This window comes from Crassostrea angulata, chromosome 1, assembly GCF_025612915.1.
Source record: "Crassostrea angulata isolate pt1a10 chromosome 1, ASM2561291v2, whole genome shotgun sequence".
Lineage (NCBI taxonomy): Eukaryota > Metazoa > Mollusca > Bivalvia > Ostreida > Ostreidae > Magallana > Magallana angulata.
Genome location: NC_069111.1, coordinates 4,407,025 through 4,427,419, shown reverse-complemented (window position 1 = coordinate 4,427,419; position 20,395 = coordinate 4,407,025). Strand labels below are relative to the sequence as shown.

Sequence of the window (20,395 nt, the reverse complement as noted above, 5' to 3'; positions counted from 1 at the left end):
TTATTTGCAATTGACAATCCACATACATAGAAATTCAATAGACAGTAATTAGTAAGCAGTCAGTTTTCTTTATAGATTTGAAAGGATCATGCTGTCTGTTTCAATCAAACAGCAACTGGCCCAACTTGCTAATGTACTAAGATTAGAATTATAAAATATTCCTCTAATGAAAAATATGATTGTAAGTTTAAGAGGGATATAAGAAAGCTATATTGTAAGGTTTCTCTCTCTCTCTCTCTCTCTCTCTCTCTCGCCCCCCCCCCCCCCCCCCCCCCCCCCCATCCCTTACCTTGGCCCAGAAAGTGAGATATATTGTTGTTGGTTGGTAGATGATAATTTTTTGTATGAAATTTAAAAATACAATAACATCAAGAGGATTTAATTGATACAACGATGTGAGATTATAAGTTAAGAATTCTTGTTGAATGGAATTTTTAAGCCAATCAATTTAATGTTGCAATTGGAATTGTAATAACCATGAATGTTTTAAAGTATAAAGGTATCAAGAGAAGTCAAATGTTTTATTTGAAAACTGTCATTTTAAAAACTGTTGATTTAAGGGTCATGAATCTTTCCTCAATGAATATCTCAATGTAATTATCTCATCTCCATTTCACTTAATCTTGTTACCAAAAGATTAAGATCTACATGCATGAAAAGAATAAATCTGCTTGATCGGATGCTTTGGTAGAATCCTACAGGTTCCATTAGTGATTGGAAACAGAAGGACAAGCATTTGTTTGGTATTTTGTAGCTCATTTCACAATTTTTTTTTCTCAATGCAGCAAGCAGATGATTCCTGGACTTTTAAGACTTGCTAATTTCCTGTGGAGATCTCAGTCTCCAATATCTGTATGTTGCTTGGCCGGGTTTATTGCACACTGCCGCTTGATCTCTAACTTCTTTGCTGGTAATCGGGAAACATTGAGTGTGTCTTCATACAGAGGCAGTATCGGAACTCTTAGCACTGATTTTCTGCTATTTTCAGAGTGGTGGTCATCTATTGTATTCCCGCTCTCGCTGTACAAAAGAGAAGCCTCACTGCTGTCATCTTCTCCAAGAAGGCCAATATTTCTCAGGGTCTTCACACCAAAAGAAGTCTCTATCATTCTCTATGTTCATGTTGCACATTTTCAGTGCTTCTTTTGACCAGTCTTTCAGCATCTCTAAACTGTCTTTTTTTAAAAATTCAATAATTTTGAAAGCCATGGACCCGTGTTGGAGAAACATTCACGACCTGAATCCATCAGATTAGGAACATTTTGGTCTTTACAGCCATTTAGTGTCAATGAGTGTAAAAAATGTATGTTTCTTGGTTTGTTACCTGTTTCATATATAAGTGATACAATCCATCAATAAAGACAACCTGGAAATTAATGTCTAATGACATTGATGGCATTTATCATTGACTACTTGAATCTCGTTCATATCATACCCCACTCTGACAAGTCTTGGGGAAACTCTGGAAATGGTATATCTTTATATGTAAGATAATACTATATGCAACTGGATTTATTTCCTTAGTTTTACATTAAACAAAGTAAAATGTGATTTCTAAAGGGACTTGTCATGTCAGAAACAATTTTACAGATGTAATATAAAGTAATATTTATTCAATGTGGTTTGATAATTTTAAGGGGGGCAATTTTCAGCTTTTGCTACAAATTGTAAATTGAGGACGTTGATTATCAGTAATGGGATTTCCATGGGGACATCTGTCATGTCAGAATTACATACAACCCCAAGCGAAGTCCGACCTACTTGTGTATTGATTTCAGTGGCACACGGGCCAAAATATGATGAGTTTTGATTGCTAGCAGGTTTTTTATGTGTGTTATTTTTCTAACATCTTGTAGATTTTGACAGAATAAGATATTGTAAAAGATATAACATCAAACTTGCTGTATCATTAATGGTAATGGTCCCGATGGAGCAGAGGGTAAAATCTCTTCTAATTTTGTGCATAGTAACTAGACAATTTATATTGGCTTACCAGACGTTTATTTGTTGCTGTTTTGTAATTAAATTGTTTTCCCTGGATGAGAAAAAGAAATCTTTTATTGAAGCTCTGCGATTGATAAAACGTCTGCTTAACAAATTGGAATGTCTGATCAGCACAGAGGATATAAAAATGTTTCTTCAGAAAACCGATTGGTTTACTCCCGTGTAAAAGTGTAAACAGACCACTTAGATTGAGCAGGCTAGGGTTTTTTTCCCCCCCAAGTTCTGAATGATTTTAAAAACCAGAGAGAAGATCTTGACTGCCTGTCAGTGTTAGGGTTTGCTCTCTCTGATTGTGAAGATCAATCTGGACTATTTATAGACCACAGAAACACCTCGTGTGTCACAGGGGAAAATCTGTCATCCTGATCAAAACTCGGGGAAGGTGCTCTCTGGCCACTACAATTACTGGACCAGTATGCCTCAGTGTAGAATTTCTATTGTGCTGAAAATTGGGAACTGTTGAAAACAAAAATATTTTGGTTATCTATTTATTAATTGAGAATTAAGTGTGTAGAAGTTTCAAACATGGGAGATTCCAAGTCAGAGTGTACTGTGGAAAAAAGTGATGCCACTCTAACAGAAATACCAGAAAGTAGTGATGCCACACTAAGGGAAGTACCAGATACAGTGGAAAGTGAACTCCACGCTCCACCTATCAAAAGGGTGCCACATCTCCATAAACTGGAAAAGTAAGTTTACAAAACTCGGGTCAGAAATCAAGAAGCTTTAGAAGTTATTTTATCTGTCAACAGAATCATAAGCCTATTTTTGCACAAATGTATCAATGGAGTATTGTTTGGCGAAATCCCTTATAAAGTAAATAATTGAGCATAAAATGCACCATTGATGTAAGATAAGTGTGAACAAGATTAAGTAAAGGTAAAAACTTGTATGAACCAAATTGGAATTTAAATACCATTGAAAATTAAATGCGTGGATTTATAAATATACAGGTATTCAAAACCTGTAGAATTCAAAGTCAGGAAGTAGGATAGATAAAAAGAAGTCCTTTTTATTTCACTCTGACCTGTTGTTGAAGAAAGATTACTCACTGTGTAATCCTCCTCATTATTTGATCATTTCCTGATAGTTGAGATTTGAATAAAAGGGAAAGGATATTTTTTTTTTCACTTTAATACTTATTTACTTGTACAAGTTGAACATTTTAATTAGTTAAAATTTATGAGAAATCCTCAATGTCTCGGAGAATTGGAGATGATCAAGCCAACTACCGGTACTTTACTTTCTGTATAAATTTCAAAAAGACCATAAAATGGATTTACTAAATTGAAGTCATGAAAGCAGTGGGGGAAAAAGACCAGCATCAAAAACTGGAATTTTGGCAGTTAAAAAGTTTATGCTGCAGCATGAGAATATGCTCAGGTTTTGACGTGATTTATATTTATTAAAGGAGAAAGTATACAAAGGACATGCACTGTATACACTGCGGTGCATGTTCTATAGGAGTCTCATCTTGGAGACCTGTAGACCTTGCATCTGTTTAACGTAGCCATATGTTTATTTTTAAAGAAAGAAAACGTTCAGTTTGAGATGCAATATTTCAAAAGATTTCTTTTCCGTGTTGTATCATCTTTGTAAACTCATTGCATGTATTGAGATGAATCAAATGATAGTGCAGTTTTTTTTAATCACTAATGGTTTCTGAAAAAGAGAAACCTTTGCTATTGGAAACCTATCTGTTTTCTTAACTGTCTACTCATGGTGGCCACTTGTTTGATTAGATGGATATCTTTCACTTTCTCATTGTTTTATTTTCTCAGAATTTATTAGTTCCTCCGGGGTGATCGTGATAAGATTCTGTTTCCTTGTTTACTGTTATACCTGATTTATTTCCAAGCAATCTTTGACAATAACTGTAAAAATTGTTTATATGCTTTGAGATGTACACCTCAGGGTTTGCCAGGCTTCCAAATAAGGAGGATGAAATTATTATTGCTCTTCTAATTATCAGACATTTTTGTATAAAGATGGTGACATAGTAATGGTTCAATGTCCATTTATACTGGTCATTTGACAAACCATTTCTACCAAGAACGGTGTAGTGAGATGTCAAGATTGTAGATAAGGTTGTATTCCATTTAGTGGGTTACTGTAGATTTTTTATTTTACGCAAGTACTTAATTCAATTGCAAGAATATGAAATCGTAAACGCTGAATTTTTTTTATAAGTTTCATAAAATTAACATCTGCTTGAAAAATAAAAGCGAGATTTAAAATTCTGCAAGAGGTGCTTCTCACGATTTTACGCATATATTTATTCCCCACGTTTAATAAGAAATCTACAGTATTTTGGTTGAGTGCAGATTTTTTTTATAAGTTTGGTAGTTTAAGGTGCTATGGAAATCTGTCCATAGTAAAGTACATTATAATTGAAATACTTTCACCGGTTTAGAATTTTCAAATTTTTCAATTTTTAATCAAAAAATAGCTTAAAAAAATATTTGGAGATGTTAAAAATTGTAAAACCCCCAATGGGATTCAAACTCATGACATAGAGATTCGTGGTAAACCCTCTAACCAACTGCACTACACTGTTATGTGACAATATTGAGAAAGAAACTACTTATGTAATTACACTTGATTTTATTGTTTATTTTGATAAACAATAGGTCACAACATGGAAGTGTCCCATACCACCTTAAAGTGAATTTAATTTGCTATCATTGTATATCGGCTTACTGGACGTTGGTTTGTTGCTGTTTTATAATTAAATTGTTTTCCTGAGTTGAGGGAAAAAATTTACACCCCTGTGGCTATACATTTAAGTATTTAGTCACAATAATGAGATTTCCATTTACTGGTGTTGGAAATTTTTTTACGTTGCTGGATTTGTTTGTATTACTTCCTCTTAAGCGAAGTGGTTGAGGAATCAGACAGAGATTCAACATGGTACTCTGAATTTCAAAAACTTTCACAAATTGTGTTTTCCCCTAAATATTGCTATTCTTTTCTGTCCTTTTCGAATATTGAACATTTCAGTGTATCTTATCATAGAAAGTGGTTTTTGTTAGGAATAACTGTACATGTGTATATATGGTATTGGTTTTTATCTATTCTGCCTCTGATGTGCAGAAATGTTTTCTGGATCTGTTACTTGTTCATAGACATAATACACATTATTGCTTAACATGAATTTTTCCAGCCTGAATGGCTTCAATTGAAAACCCAAACATTTCAATGTATAGCCTGCTGCGTTATCAGCCAAACTGAAAGGGATTACATGTACAATCAATGATGTTGATATGTGATATAATACTGCCACTTCATAGTTCTAGATGGGGATCAGTTGTGACAAACTGTTGCTTCAAGGTGCAGCCTCTGGACTTGACACAGCTCAAGCACCTTGCAGTATCGATGCAGTGGCTTCATTGCTTCTTTGGAATTTTTTCAGGGCTTCTATCACTTATTACTATCTTGATTTTTATTTTCGCTGTAAAAAAACATAATTTCCCTCCCCCTCATTGTCAGAGGAAATTACATACAGCAGGAACTCACTAAGCACAAACAGACTCCTGTGTCCTCTAACTTGACTTGGTGTACAGAACTAACTCCCGATTGTGATCACATCTATTTTTAACATGTCACAGTATCTTGCAGGATCTTCACACAGTAAAAACAATACAGCCTCTATTCCTTGTGTCGGTGAAAGTTGAGAAACCTGCAGTGTATTATATTCAAATTACTTCCAAAATTGTCTTTGCTATGTGATTTTATTATGTAAATAATAATTTCAAAATTTTAGTTAGCCAAAAGATGCCATTTTACCTCTTATGACATTTTAGATAATTATAATAGATGTCAGCCATATACATCAACCAGATGATTAGGATGTGGATGAGTTTTGGATCTTTTGATGAAATATTTAGTAGAGTATACCTTTAAAGAGATGAAATTGAATAGAGTATGACTTGCTACAGAGAGATGATTCGGTGTGGGTTAGAGTATGACTAATAGTGATGTTACTGTAGGGTTCACCTCTACGCTGTCCTGTCCTAGAACAGCTGTTACCGTCAGTCCAAACAGCAGTTCTTGTTCAACATGTTTAAAAACTGTCAGTTGAACACACAGAGTGAACACTGGCTTCATCAGCTTGATCCGTGCTTCAGAAGTTGTTCCGATGTCATCTCCTGTTAACTACTGGATCAGGGGTCTCTCATCTGTCCGCACATAAATCAAGGCACTAATGCAAAAAGCTTGTATTCATCAAGGAGCTTGATGCTTATAGATTGCGAGGGGTTAGCTGTTTGTCATCATTAAGGGGTTTACAGATCATCACAGGGTATGCAGCACGACCAAACTTAAATGAGATGGCCACGATACTTGTATCTTGAGGATAATCAGTCCTTTGACTTTCCTGAGGGAAATTTAGTAATTGTATCTTTGCATTTGAAACTGTGGGTATTCATGAAAAACATTTCATTTAATTACAGGAAAACACGTTTGTGTGCCAGTAATAAGAGAGAAAGTTTTGCAATGGTATTTATAAGTTCTTTAAATATACATCTGTTATAAGATTTATGAAATTTCATTTACATGAATGATGTATAAACTGTTAACATGAAGATTCCATTTGTCACTCTTGTTCAAATACACCCATTCCTGAAATTCAATTTAGAGAGATAGATGATACATAATTTATAAACCAATACATGCATATATCAAACACAATGGCGTTTCTGAGCTCTGATCCATCTTGGTGATATTGCCGGATGCCGACATCTTGATCTTCCTCGAGTGTTAAGAATGATTTGATGAAGACAGGAAAATCAAAGATTTGATGAACTTGCTGAAACGGTGATTTGTTGGGCATTTGCAGGCTTTATTAGCGCAGGAGCATGCCCAGTGTCTCGCGGCGGCCAACGTAAGAACCCCCCGCAGCAATTCCACCTCCATGAACTGCACAGGGCATTGTTCTCGTCTCTCTCTGGTGACGGATTAGTGTGTCATTTGATTATCATTAAGAGTTGAGTGGAGATTAAAGACGGGGACCAATGGTGCATGCCAACTGATTGGTCCACGGTTAATCTGGGATTTCCAAAAATCAACTATCTCTGTTTGCCTTTTATGGATATTGGAATCAAGTTGCTTTTGGCAGGATTATGTCTTTTTATACAAATTAGGAGACAGTTGTGAGAGGAATGTAAATTTTGTAATCCTGCAGGTTTTACGAATTTGTAAACTTTTTTTTCGTTGAATGATGTGTATGACTTGCGTGTTATATTAAGACTGTCAGACATGCAAATAGTTATTTTAGATGACTAGTTTGCCTCTGTGTGTAGTTTGCCTCTGTGTGTCAAAAACATCAAATTACCAATATGATATAAGCAGAAAATTCACAATTTGCTGCCATGTTAGCATATCCCCAAAAAAGGAAAAACTTTGGAGGCTGTAAACAATAAATGCATGTTGTTTTTTTTTAAGTTGTCTGCAGAAGAGAAGATGATACATGTTATAAATAAAGGCAATAGCATTATCAGTGTTCTTGAATTTTTTTTAATTTTTCTGGTGATATATTCTGGGTTTCCATATTTATCTTAATCACAGATTTTAAATATATCATTTGATAAATGAAAATCTCATGACCAAAGTTTTATTGCATATGATAAAAGGTCAAGGTCTTTTATTGATTTGAAGGTCGTTAATACAGAGGGTTCCGCTTAATCTGATAGTCAATTTGTCAGAGAAAAATTATCAGATTAACCGATTATTAGATGAACCGATTTAGCGTTTTTGTGGTCTTCGATTTTGGTATAGAATAAATTAAATATAACTTGTTTCAAGACATAATTTATCAATGAAAAGATATGATCTGTATGTTTGAAATGAAATAATTTACCTTGCATTGTCAATGAAATGGCATTTTAGTCTTTATTTTGTTTTTAAATGCTAAAAAAAAAATGTTTCTCATGGTTTCAAAGTGGCCACCATTTTGACAGGAAGTAATAAGAGGAAATGGGTAATTGTCTGAACAGTCCCTCTTTTCACATGGACAATTTATTTTAATTCTTTTTCTGTTATATAAAATGCTCTTAAATAATTTATTATGCATGATAAAATTTTTTTTGAATTTTATTTATTAAGTCTTCTACCCTGATGTAAAATTGAAAGTAATCTGATTTGCCTCGATGTCACATGTTCCAAAACCAGTCAATTTTGATTCAGAAATTACATGTTAAATAATTCTCAATGGTGCAAGTCCAGCATAAAATTAACACATGCAATTGGTATATAAACAAACAATAAAAAGTGTACACAGGTAAGGCCATTCCTGTGTGCGGTCGATGTCGGTAGCTTTCATCTCACGAGTTACTGTGTACACAAGAGGAGTGTCAACCAATCAAAAAAGGAATATACAGTTGTAAGAGGGTGGGAAATTATTATTACAAGGGCACAATCCAATCAGATTAACCAAAAATGATATTTTTTCATATCAGATTATCAGGAAAAAATATAAAGGGATATATAAGAAATGGTTCGGTGTTTTGATATTATATCAGATAAACCGAATTATTTGATTAACCGCTATCAGATTAAGTGGAACCCTCTGTATTTGATTCGTTCATTAAGGCTTTAATAAAAAAACCCCAAAAGGCCTAACAGTGGGATCTTGTCAGTTTTACAGGTACCAATGTACATGTAATTTGCAGCTTCTTGATACAAGAAGATGTGAAAGGCATGTTTCTTGTGTACTGTTTAGATTTGTTGATATAATTAACTCCTGTAACACCCACACATACATAAACCTGTTTTGTAACCATCTTTAGGAAGTCAATTTAAAATCAATTATTTAGATATCACCTGCACATAATTATGTGCTAATGAAACAGGATAACCTGTCATTCCCTATCATCTGTCTCAGTACTTTGATTTCTAAACTGATACACAAATAATTCAATTCCCACATCCTGCTCATTGTTTTTCCTGGATACTCATAGAGTTCCTGGAACCTGTTAATTTGCATTCATATTGTGAGGAGCCTGAGATAAAGGGAGAGAGAAATTGATTTTGATTTTTGTTAATGTATATTGATGAAGATGTTATTCTAAATGTTAACACAGATTACAGGCTGATGGACTCCCCCCAATGAGTGCAATTGTGAAGAAGCGGCTTTATCTGTAGCAGCTCTGAATGAAAAGGCAGGTGATTAGAGAGATCCTCAGAGCCGTCCCTGGATCTATGGTGAATAATTCCCTGTAGGAATCAGGGGCCGGCACTAAATGAATGTATTCTTGTCAGTCTCAGCAAAAAACAAAGGAATCGGCGTCATGTAATAGATAATTTATTTTCCGTTTGAGAAAAGTTTATAGATTTTGGTTTTTTACTTGGTTGAAAATATTACTAAGTGACATTTTTTCTTTCTTGTCAACTAATTGTGTTTTAACACATTCAGGATCTTCTTTTTTTTCCTTAAGTGAAATTTGTCATAGTCTAAAGGGTATAATTTGTATAGTTTTTTAAGTGTTGTTTAAAAGTAATTGCATTTAGCTCAAAAGTTTATCTCTAAGAATATCAGACAGCCCTGCCTAAAGTCACTTTAAGATTGTACAAATGTACCTTGTTCAGTCAACTGGCTGATTTGTGTATACCAATAGTTAAATAAGCAAAGGTAAACATATCATCCTTTTGTAACACACTGGTACTTTGATGCAGGAAAAAGTAACTTGATAACCTTAGAGCCAGTTTACTGTAAATGAAATAATACTGAATGTTAGAGTTTTGATCTCGAGCTCTATAGAAATATTCTAGATAATGTACTAAATGAGATTGGAAAAACATAAATAAATGCGGTGGTATAGGGTATAGGGGAAATGAAAAATAATTTGTGCAAAATATGCTATATCTATGAAGAATGTGTGAAAGAAATCTATTTAATCAGGAATCCTAGCCTTTTGAGAAATCTGCTAAATGGATCGGATGTAATTATCAAGTGTGTGTAAGAGTCTGATCATCCTGAGCTAGTTGGCTGGTACCTTATTATAGGATGTTATTTATGAGATAGATGGCTGGTAATAGGATGTTATTGTTGAGATTGTTTTTATTTTTTCTTCATAATTTTCAAAATTCGTTCACAAGGAAATGATGATAAAAATACCTTATTAAGTGACTCCTTAAGAGAGGTTTGTGAGGGTTAAAGTGTTCCTTGTCCTAAGAGATTACTGTATGCCTATTTACACTGCGTAGATGTGGACTTCCTGATTTGCGACTAAATTGAGCCCTCTCCCTCTCTCTCTCTCTCTGCCCTTTCTATTCTACGACAGGCAAGGCTGCGTAATGGACAACTCTTGTGATTCTGAGTAAGTCATCTACTTTTTTATTCCGTTTCAAGCTTGTTGACATGTTTAAACTTATTTTTTGACTTGACTGAAGGTTATTGTTGTCCCCCTCTTGTCACCACCTCTATAATAGCTGAGGTGGATATTGATGAACTTGTTTTGTTTACCTGCCCAGAGACCAACTGGTTTACTGGCATGCATGTCAAAAGAAAGTAATTTAAAGAGAAAAAGAACCGTAGTATTTTCATATGAAACATTTTACAAGTGTTTATTTGGTTATTTTGATGATGTACAAAGCATTGTCCTGTTTTATGCTCAATTTATCATTCTGCATGATAAGTAGAGTACTGCTCTCTCTCTCTCTCTCTCTCTCTCTCTCTCTCTCTCTCTCTCTCTCTCTCTCTCTAAAAGTTCTTTTTTATGTCATAGACATTATTAAAACTCTAAGAACTGAAAAAAGTATGCTGATACTTATAGAGGATGTTATTGGACTTTGCTCATTTAACATTGTGTAACCGTACAATGTGGGAAGATTACTGTACAAATATTGTGCTTCATAAAATTTTTCATTGCCAATTATTACTATTGTTGAATTGTATAAAATTTGATTATCTTATTGACCAAAAAGGGGTCTGTAAGGGGTAAAAAGATGAATGTACAATTATGTAAAAAAGAGAGAGAGAGAGAGAGAGAGAGAGAGAGAGCATATACTTCCATAATTCATATACCATGTACCTCTATCATTAATATTCCTCTTATATTAGATGGTAGATGGTACACAGTTTTAGTCTGTTAGAATAATTGTGGGGAAACTCCAAAAAAAACATGACAGGTTATGATAGTCACACTTGAGTGGCAGATCATGAGCTGTGTAGTACATGTATTATGTATGTCGGTCTGTGTGGTGGTGTGGATCACTTGTAATATGCAGTCATTGTCACAATCGTCATAATGTCCAATTGCAGGTTTCCTGCTGGTGTCTCATTACTTACATATCTACATCGAGTACTTGACATGGTGTGGATAGGTCTCACCAGGATCTGTCTACATTGTCTGCTTCATGTATTAAACTGAACTGCTTATGCCCAGTGAATTAATTGGGTTTCAACATTATACAAAAATGTTTAAGTTTGTTATGTTTTAGATTTTAATTTAATTTGTGTGACTGAATGTATCATTACATGGGGTTTCAATTCATGACCAATTTCTGAGTAGACCATCTCCATTCCCATTACATGTACCTTATATGCAGCATATTTACTATAAACCTCTCCATTAGTCCTTTCTGTCAGCAGTTTGTGGTTTGCCCGTAAACTACCCATTTTCACATTACAGTATCAGCAACATGACTTATTTATTGTCCTCTATAGTCTATATTAATGTGTCTCTCCCTGACCAGGCCAACACCTGCTGACAAATGATCAACAGGATCATTGTATGAACCTGCTTAAACATTACACATAATGAGCCCACTCAATGAACTTTTCTTGTTTTCCTTACCAAAATATCATTAACAATCTACCAAAAAGGAAGTTGAATGTTTAGTTTTTGGAGGTGTGAAAACCATGTTTCAATTGATAACATACAGTTGTTTGTAGAATCATGCAGTTGTTTAAAACTTAATAGATACTTGCCTAAACATTAACACAATTTGGTCAGATTTTCTCCACCACTGTAAAAGCTTTTATTTATGCCGATGGTCAAGTACCGGTACACGTTTTCTCCAGTCAAACAAAACATCTGGGTATTAAATTTGAGGATGCATGATACCACATTAAAGTTTTGATTTTTTCACCAAACATGCAGGGGTATTTTATGTGTTTTAAGGGTGACTATTTGAATTTCCTCCATGTGTAAATAACCACTTCTACACTATGTTATGAAGGAGCCAATCAGAGCAGTGCATGGATTACTCATAATACCAAGTTGGCCAATGGTCCAAGAAATTGTTGATGGGTTTCCTAGGATGATAACTGAGTCATCACTCTTTATGTGTATCTTGGTTTTTTACATGTACCGGTAATATCCTTCACTTTTCTCTTCAGCATAAATGTTTGATTGTACTTGTAAATTGTTACAGATACTATATTCCATAGATGTAATTGTTTTGTAAACTAAATGTTTAATCATTGATCTACCGGCTCTCATTCAAATTGTGGCCCAGTGAACCGTTTTCGATAACTTTCATTTAAAAGAAAAAGGATGAAGGCATCAAAGATGAAGGTTTTTGTGCATGTTGAAACCCAATAAATCAATCGTCTAAAAAACTTGAACCAGTGAATGAAGTGCTTACCAACTGTTAGCATTAGAAAGAATTTTGCTTTTGTGTCAGACGTAAGAGTTGTATCTTCATGGCAGGTCCTCTTCTTTGCTATTATTATAGGTTATCCTTAACACAGAATTTCAAGTTGGTTTTCTGTAAACATATCCATTGTTTGAACTTAACCATATAGGTTCCAAGAGCTAATCTCAGTATACTTTGATATTCATTTTTCTTTCGCAAACTTAGTATTTGAGAAAATGTGAGAAATGAAAATCCGTAATTATTTATCCTTGCTGTCGGTTGGCCCTTTGATAACCATTATTTGTAACAGCTAGAGATACAGAGGAGTCTTAACATTGCAGCAAAGATCACCAAAGACCCGGTTTGATAACCATTATCTGTAACAGCTAGAGATACAGAGGAGTCTTAACATTGCAGCAAAGATCACCGAAGACCCGCTTTGATAACCATTATCTGTAACAGCTAGAGATACAGAGGAGTCTTAACATTGCAGCAAAGATCACCGAAGACCCGCTTTGATAACCATTATCTGTAACAGCTAGAGATACAGAGGAGTCTTAACATTGCAGCAAAGATCACCAAAGACCCGGTTTGATAACCATTATCTGTAACAGCTAGAGATACAGAGGAGTCTTAACATTGCAGCAAAGATCACCAAAGACCTGGCAAAGAATACTCACTTCTCTATTATCATTATTTCCAAGGTCACAGTTTAGTAGTTCTTTGTTAGAGTTGCTCTAATGTGTTTTACTGGTTGTGTGTATTAGATCACTGTCCCTATATTGGTGTGTATTGCAATTATTCAATTACAGACAAGTTTAGAAAACCTAAGAAGATACACAAAACTTCTTTTTTCCTACACTCAAGAAACTTTCGGTTTCCTTCATAGATATAATTTATATAAATCGTCTGCGATAACGTAACACAGCGGGTTTCTGCTCCCCATCACTATCACTTAGTGTTCCTATTATCTCATCTTAGAGCAGGGAGTAATTATAAACCACCAAAATCATGTTTAGGAATGCGGAAAATGAAGGAAGTGAGTTGTTTGTACATAAGTCTAAAGGTTCTGACACAGAGTAGCTGGATTTATGTGTACATGGGGGTTGTCGGGACACCCTGTATAAACATTTGTAACGGGTCTTCCTGAAAATCGAACAAAAAACTTGATTGAAAAGGCCTTATTTCATAATGAATTTGCCATCAACATAATTATTGATGCACAGATACAAAATCTTTATAAAGCTTAATTCAAGAAACAATTTGAGAGCAAAATTTTCATTTTTCAATTTATAATAAAGCTGGATCACAAAGCTATTTAACATACTGTAGATTCCTTATTTTACGGGAGTACATAATTTTGCGATTCATCCATTTTTTATCAAATCAAGAGTTTAAAAAATTGCGAATCCCAAATTTTTATCATAGTTTCATGCTGTTTACATCCGTCGGAAAAATGAAAGTGAGATTTTAAAATATGGGAGATGTGCCTCTTGCCATTTTACGCAGATATTAATTCCTCACGTTTAAATAAGAATCTACATTATTCAAATTGATAAATTGAACAATTTTATGAATGTATTTTTCTCTGTTATAGGAAGCATAGTAGTGGAGACCTGCACAGTCGACTAAAAACCAGGAAACTACTCGGAGTGGGTGAAACCGACGATGGGGACGTCCACAGGTCAAAGGTGAATAGACCGTGTTGTCTTTGATCACTTTGTATGCAAACTTTATATGTCATCTACTTCAAAGCTGGTTTGGCTATATCTGATTAACTGATAAATGGTAAATTGATATGCTCAATTGCTGGAAAAGGAAACTCATTGTGTAGAAAGAGTATAGAGGACTTGACTCGGTTTCTGTGTAAGCTATGATAGTACTGTACATTGTACTATGACGTGATAACCTTAATTTTCACCTTGCTTATATATATACATGAAAATGGCACATCACTAGAAAGTTGCACCTTTTAGAAAGTTGCACCTTTTCATGTACTGTAGAATCATAACATTTCATAGTGATCAATAATTTTGGACTTTATCCCACCTCCCTACAAAAATATTTACTTGAATTAATATATTAGGATTCATTTTTTTAAACTGTCTATCTCTATGTCCCCATGAATCAGTAAAATTGTATGTGATCATCATGAATATGAAGGATTCTATTTTATGTAAGTGGAGTGTAATCTCACGGTTTCTTCATGAGAAACCTCTAGCAATATATACATTGGTCTCTGTGATGAAGAAAGAGCATTTGTTTGTAGTTTGATGTACAAGAAGAAATTTTCTCAGACATATCATTTACACATTATAATAATCATTTCAGTGTGATGTTATATGTATAGAAAGATTACACAACTTATAAATGTTTTTTCTCTTTAAGCTTTTAACAGTACACACTTGTTTAATAGATTTGAAGGAGCTTTCAAGAGTACATAAGAAGAAACAAATGTATTATAAGAGAACGTTGAGTTGTTTATTATGTTTTGTTATGTAACCTTGTGTCTGTCTGTCTCTCTAGATAAAATACTTGATATTAATAGTATGTTGTAATGAATATATTCTTGACTGCAACCTGCAAGAAAACTTGGTTAATATGCTAGGAATTTCAATAAAAGTTCTCATCAGACAGCAATATTAAAGTTCTCTCATTTGAAAGCTAGATTGAAGACAAATCCTATTTATTAATTCACAACATTTATTAGTAGGCTCTAGAAGTTTTTTATAACGGAGTTTTCTAAAGAAAAAAATCCAACTATTGAAATTATGAAAATGGCAGGCAGGCGGGCGACTGCAAAAAGGGTACCCTATTGAATGGATAACTCCTCTTTCAGTTTTTAAGATAGGAAGTTGTTGTTTTGCAGATCAATTGTACATATAGCAGAGATGTGAACATTTCTTGGATTTTGAATTTTGATAAATTATGACAAAAATACCCCCTCTTGACCATAGTTATTTTTTGGCAAAGTATTGCATATAGAGTAACTCATTTCTCTAGATAGATAGCATTTATCAATTCAGGGTTGACAAATAGATTACAGATACTGTTCAAAACTTGGTTTTTCTGTCACATTGACATCTTTTCTATTGTTTGCTACTTATTTTTAAGTGTAGGAAGACAATGTTTATAAAAATGCTGTAGAAATGATGGTAGGATAAAAAAGTTTAGAAACAGTCTGTAGAAATGAGTTGATAGGATAAATTTTGTTAATTACCAGGCTGTAAAGATGTGTTAGTAGAACAGTGTTTATATGCAGGCTGTGGAGATGTTTCGGTAGGAGAACAGTGTTTATTTGCAGGCTGTAGAGATGTTTCGGTAGGAGAACAGTGTTTATTTGCAGGCTGTAGAGATGTTTCGTTAGGAGAACAGTGTTTATTAGCAGGCTGTAGAGATATTTTGGTAGGAGAACAGTGTTTATTAGCAGGCTGTAGAGATGTTTCGGTAGGAAAACAGTGTTTATTAGTGTTTGTTTAGATTTGCATCGGTTGGTTAAAAATGTGAAAGAGCAGGTTATGCAATGGTTTGCATAGTAAAATGATGTTTATGGTATGGCATAGTAAAATGATGTTTAACTTGGATGAAAGGATATTAGATAATTGGCCTTCTAAATTAGATGACTGTTGGTGAATTGAAGAGTATTACTGATGTCTTTTTGCACCAAACAAATCATAGATATGAAGATTGGAAAATCCATGATGACGTGTCACAGTGATGATTGAATTTTCAAAACACAAGAGATATTTGCTTTGAACTACAGACAACCAGACAACTATTAACTTTGTCTGTTTTTCTCTGTTTTTTCAGCTGAGTCAGATTCTGGGACACAGTGACCAGTTATATATACGCCTCCCTCCGGGACTCAGAATATGGCAGGTTGCTATGGCAATCATCATGACTGTCATGGCATTATGGGTAAACATGCAACTTTATAGGTGTACATCACGATAAGAAAAAATAGTTAAAAGATGAAAAATAATGCTTGTAGATATAGGAATTTATTAGATATTGTTTACATAAGTTTATTTTAGGTTAATTCTAAAATAATACATGTATTGATGATAAATGTATTCATAAATGATGAAAACTCTTGATAAGAATGCAGTATAACTATTTTGATGTACAGTCTGTATGTAGTGTTATTATTCTCAGGCATTCCTCTTTCCTCGACACATGTTCACTACGATGTACGAGGGGGAATATGAAAACACGCTGCCGATCCGGCTTTATGGTGTGGCTCTTGTATGTAAGTACCGCAGAGAACCACACAGAGAGGGGTAGCCCTCGTATGTAAGTACCGCAGAGAATCACACAGAGAGGGGTGGCCCTCGTATGTAAGTACCACAGAGAACCACACAGAGAGGGGTGGCCCTTGTATGTAAGTACCGCAGAGAACCACACAGAGGGGGGTGGCCCTCGTATGTAAGTACCGCAGAGAACCACACAGAGAGGGGTGGCCCTCGTGTGTAAGTACCGCAGAGAACCACACAGAGAGGGGTGGCCCTCGTATGTAAGTACCGCAGAGAACCACACAGAGAGGGGTGGCCCTTGTATGTAAGTACCGCAGAGAATCACACAGAGGGGGGTGGCCCTTGTATGTAAGTACCTCAGAGAACCACACAGAGAGGGGTGGCCCTTGTATGTAAGTACCGCAGAGAATCACACAGAGGGGGGTGGCCCTCGTATGTAAGTACCGCAGAGAACCACACAGAGGGGGGTGGCCCTCGTATGTAAGTACCGCAGAGAACCACACAGAGAGGGGTGGCCCTTGTATGTAAGTACCGCAGAGAACCACACAGAGAGGGGTGGCCCTCGTATGTAAGTACCGCAGAGAACCACACAGAGAGGGGTGGCCCTTGTATGTAAGTACTGCAGAGAATCACACAGAGGGGGGTGGCCCTTGTATGTAAGTACCTCAGAGAACCACACAGAGAGGGGTGGCCCTTGTATGTAAGTACCGCAGAGAATCACACAGAGAGGGGTGGCCCTCGTATGTAAGTACCGCAGAGAACCACACAGAGAGGGGTGGCCCTCGTATGTAAGTACCGCAGAGAATCACACAGAGAGGGGTGGCCCTCGTATGTAAGTACCGCAGAGAATCACACAGAGGGAGGTGGCCCTCGTATGTAAGTACCGCAGAGAATCACACAGAGGGAGGTGGCCCTTGTATGTAAGTACCGCAGAGAACCACACAGAGAGGGGTGGCCCTTGTATGTAAGTACTGCAGAGAACCACACAGGGGGGTGGCCCTCGTATGTAAGTACCGCAGAGAATCACACAGAGGGAGGTGGCCCTTGTATGTAAGTACCGCAGAGAACCACACAGAGAGGGGTGGCCCTCGTATGTAAGTACCGCAGAGAACCACACAGAGAGGGGTGGCCCTCGTATGTAAGTACCGCAGAGAACCACACAGAGAGGGGTGGCCCTTGTATGTAAGTACTGCAGAGAACCACACAGAGAGGGGTGGCCCTTGTATGTAAGTACTGCAGAGAATCACACAGAGGGGGGTGGCCCTTGTATGTAAGTACCTCAGAGAACCACACAGAGAGGGGTGGCCCTTGTATGTAAGTACCTCAGAGAATCACACAGAGGGAGGTGGCCCTCCTATGTAAGTACCGCAGAGAATCACACAGAGGGAGGTGGCCCTCGTATGTAAGTAACGCAGAGAATCACACAGAGGGAGGTGGCCCTTGTATGTAAGTACCGCAGAGAACCACACAGAGAGGGGTGGCCCTTGTATGTAAGTACCTCAGAGAATCACACAGAGGGGGGTGGCCCTTGTATGTAAGTACCGCAGAGAACCACACAGAGAGGGGTGGCCCTTGTATGTAAGTACTGCAGAGAATCACACAGAGGGGGGTGGCCCTTGTATGTAAGTACCTCAGAGAACCACACAGAGAGGGGTGGCCCTTGTATGTAAGTACCTCAGAGAATCACACAGAGGGAGGTGGCCCTCGTATGTAAGTACCGCAGAGAATCACACAGAGAGGGGTGGCCCTCGTATGTAAGTACGGCAGAGAATCACACGGAGAGGGAAATGGCAATCCCAGCTATATACAGAGTCCAAGAAATAGCCATTAAAACAAAAAAAATCTCTGTTACCTTATTAAGGTGGCTCACTACACCTTGAAATATTTTTTCAAATCAGCAGAAAATTACTTGATTATGATAGATATCATAATTGATAAGAAGTATTTAAGTCAAATAGGCAAAAAATTTGCAATTTTGGATGAAAAAACAAGAACAAAAGCTCCAGACGGGTTTGAAGTCATGATCTTCGGATCAGGGCTGCGTTTTACAAAAGAACTTACGACTTAAAACCAAATTATTGAATGCTAATTAATAACCAACTAATTAATGATTTATTCTTATGGCTGAAAAATCTAAATATGGGAATTGAAATATTTGTAAACAAATGGTTTTATGTCAATTTTGTTCTCATAGATCATTTTACAAGACTGTAAATATTTACGACTTTGTCGTAAGTTCTTTTGTAAAATGCAGCCCAGAAGCCCAATACTTTAACCACTGAGCTATGACAATATACAACCGAATCGAACGAAATAAACAGTTTAACAAAACATTTAAATCGCCATCTTGAGATGTAGTGTCTTAAAAGGTATAAGTCTAGGTGTAGTGAGGTACCTTAAAACATGGTAAAAATCAATTGTATTTTTGAATGCTCAGGGATTAGAAACTCACTTCAAATCAAACAAGATTAGACATAACCACACGTCTTACTCCCAAGATCATACTTACCGTAAATATTTTTTCAGCTTTAGAGTAACAGAAAAACAAGGTTTCAATCAATTCTCAAAGTTGGAAATTTATTTTGCTGTCAATATATCTTGAATATTTTGGGATACACCTGAGAAAGAAATTTACCATAAGAATCCATGTCATTCTATTGATGTTAATTGCTCTACCAGCAGTAACCAAATTATGTTTGATCAGAATAAAGAAAAGTGGTATGTCAACTGTGAAATGAGCCAGGGTTGCTCAGTGGACACCTGACTAAAAGTGCAGGGGTCCTTGGTTCAACTCCTGGTGTTGCCTTGTATTAGCAGTGTGTATTTGCTTGATCCCTCTTTCCTATAGGTATTCTATAGTCTAGAGTTTAATTTATATAAATTTTGTGCTGCTGGGACTAAAATATTGTCTTTTATTGACCTTATATGGGTATTGAACTAGATCATATGTCTGTAGGTTTTAGGAAATTTGAATATGTAAATATGCTGATTGATATGTAAAATAGAATCCACAAAATGAATACATCTCTGAAAATTGATTTCAGGTGATACTGAATGGTACTGATTTACTGCTTTTTTATGGAAATCAAATTGTTTCTTTTCTTTGTTATGTGTAATTTCATGATCAGTATTAGATATCGTGACTTTATGTTTAAATGATCAGACTGACATCAAAGTGCTCATAATACTCCCACCTCTTCATCTGAATCCCAAATCAGCTGCCCTCTCAGTATAACATGATGATTCAGAAGAGGGAAAGATTATGTATGTGGTACCAAGTCTTACATAATGATAATACAAATAGATGTTAATTTGATGTTGAGGCTACTCTATACAAGAACACTTTCTTTTTATAAATGTACAATATATCCTGCAACCAGTGTTCCAAGTAGGTGTGTATCAGTTCATCAAACTGATGCGTCTTTTTGCTGGGAATCAGTCAGTTTAATTTATGGTGATTTTCAGGGAATCAGCAGAATATATCGATTTACTCTTTTACAGTGAAAAAATTAGCAGAGGTATACAAATTCTAGTATAATTATTGCCACAATCACGCTCAG

The 20,395-nt window shown here is 35.8% G+C and overlaps 1 protein-coding gene across 7 annotated transcripts in view; it reads left to right on the top strand.

Annotated features, from left to right (window-relative positions):
- The window catches only part of LOC128174411 (tumor protein p53-inducible protein 11-like), a 47,661-nt gene that overhangs the window by 21,078 nt on the left and 6,188 nt on the right, over positions 1–20,395 (top strand). For 3 of the 7 annotated variants that reach the window (XM_052839994.1, XM_052839999.1, XM_052839988.1), the window contains exons 4-6: positions 14,180–14,273; positions 16,393–16,500; positions 16,738–16,831. In XM_052839994.1, the coding sequence (XP_052695954.1) occupies positions 14,180–14,273; positions 16,393–16,500; positions 16,738–16,831 (296 nt within the window). Of the gene's footprint in view, positions 1–1,955; positions 2,694–10,152; positions 10,320–14,179; positions 14,274–16,392; positions 16,501–16,737; positions 16,832–20,395 lie in introns of those variants that run through there. The other 4 variants (XM_052840010.1, XM_052839977.1, XM_052839983.1 and 1 more) reach the window with 4 other exon arrangements.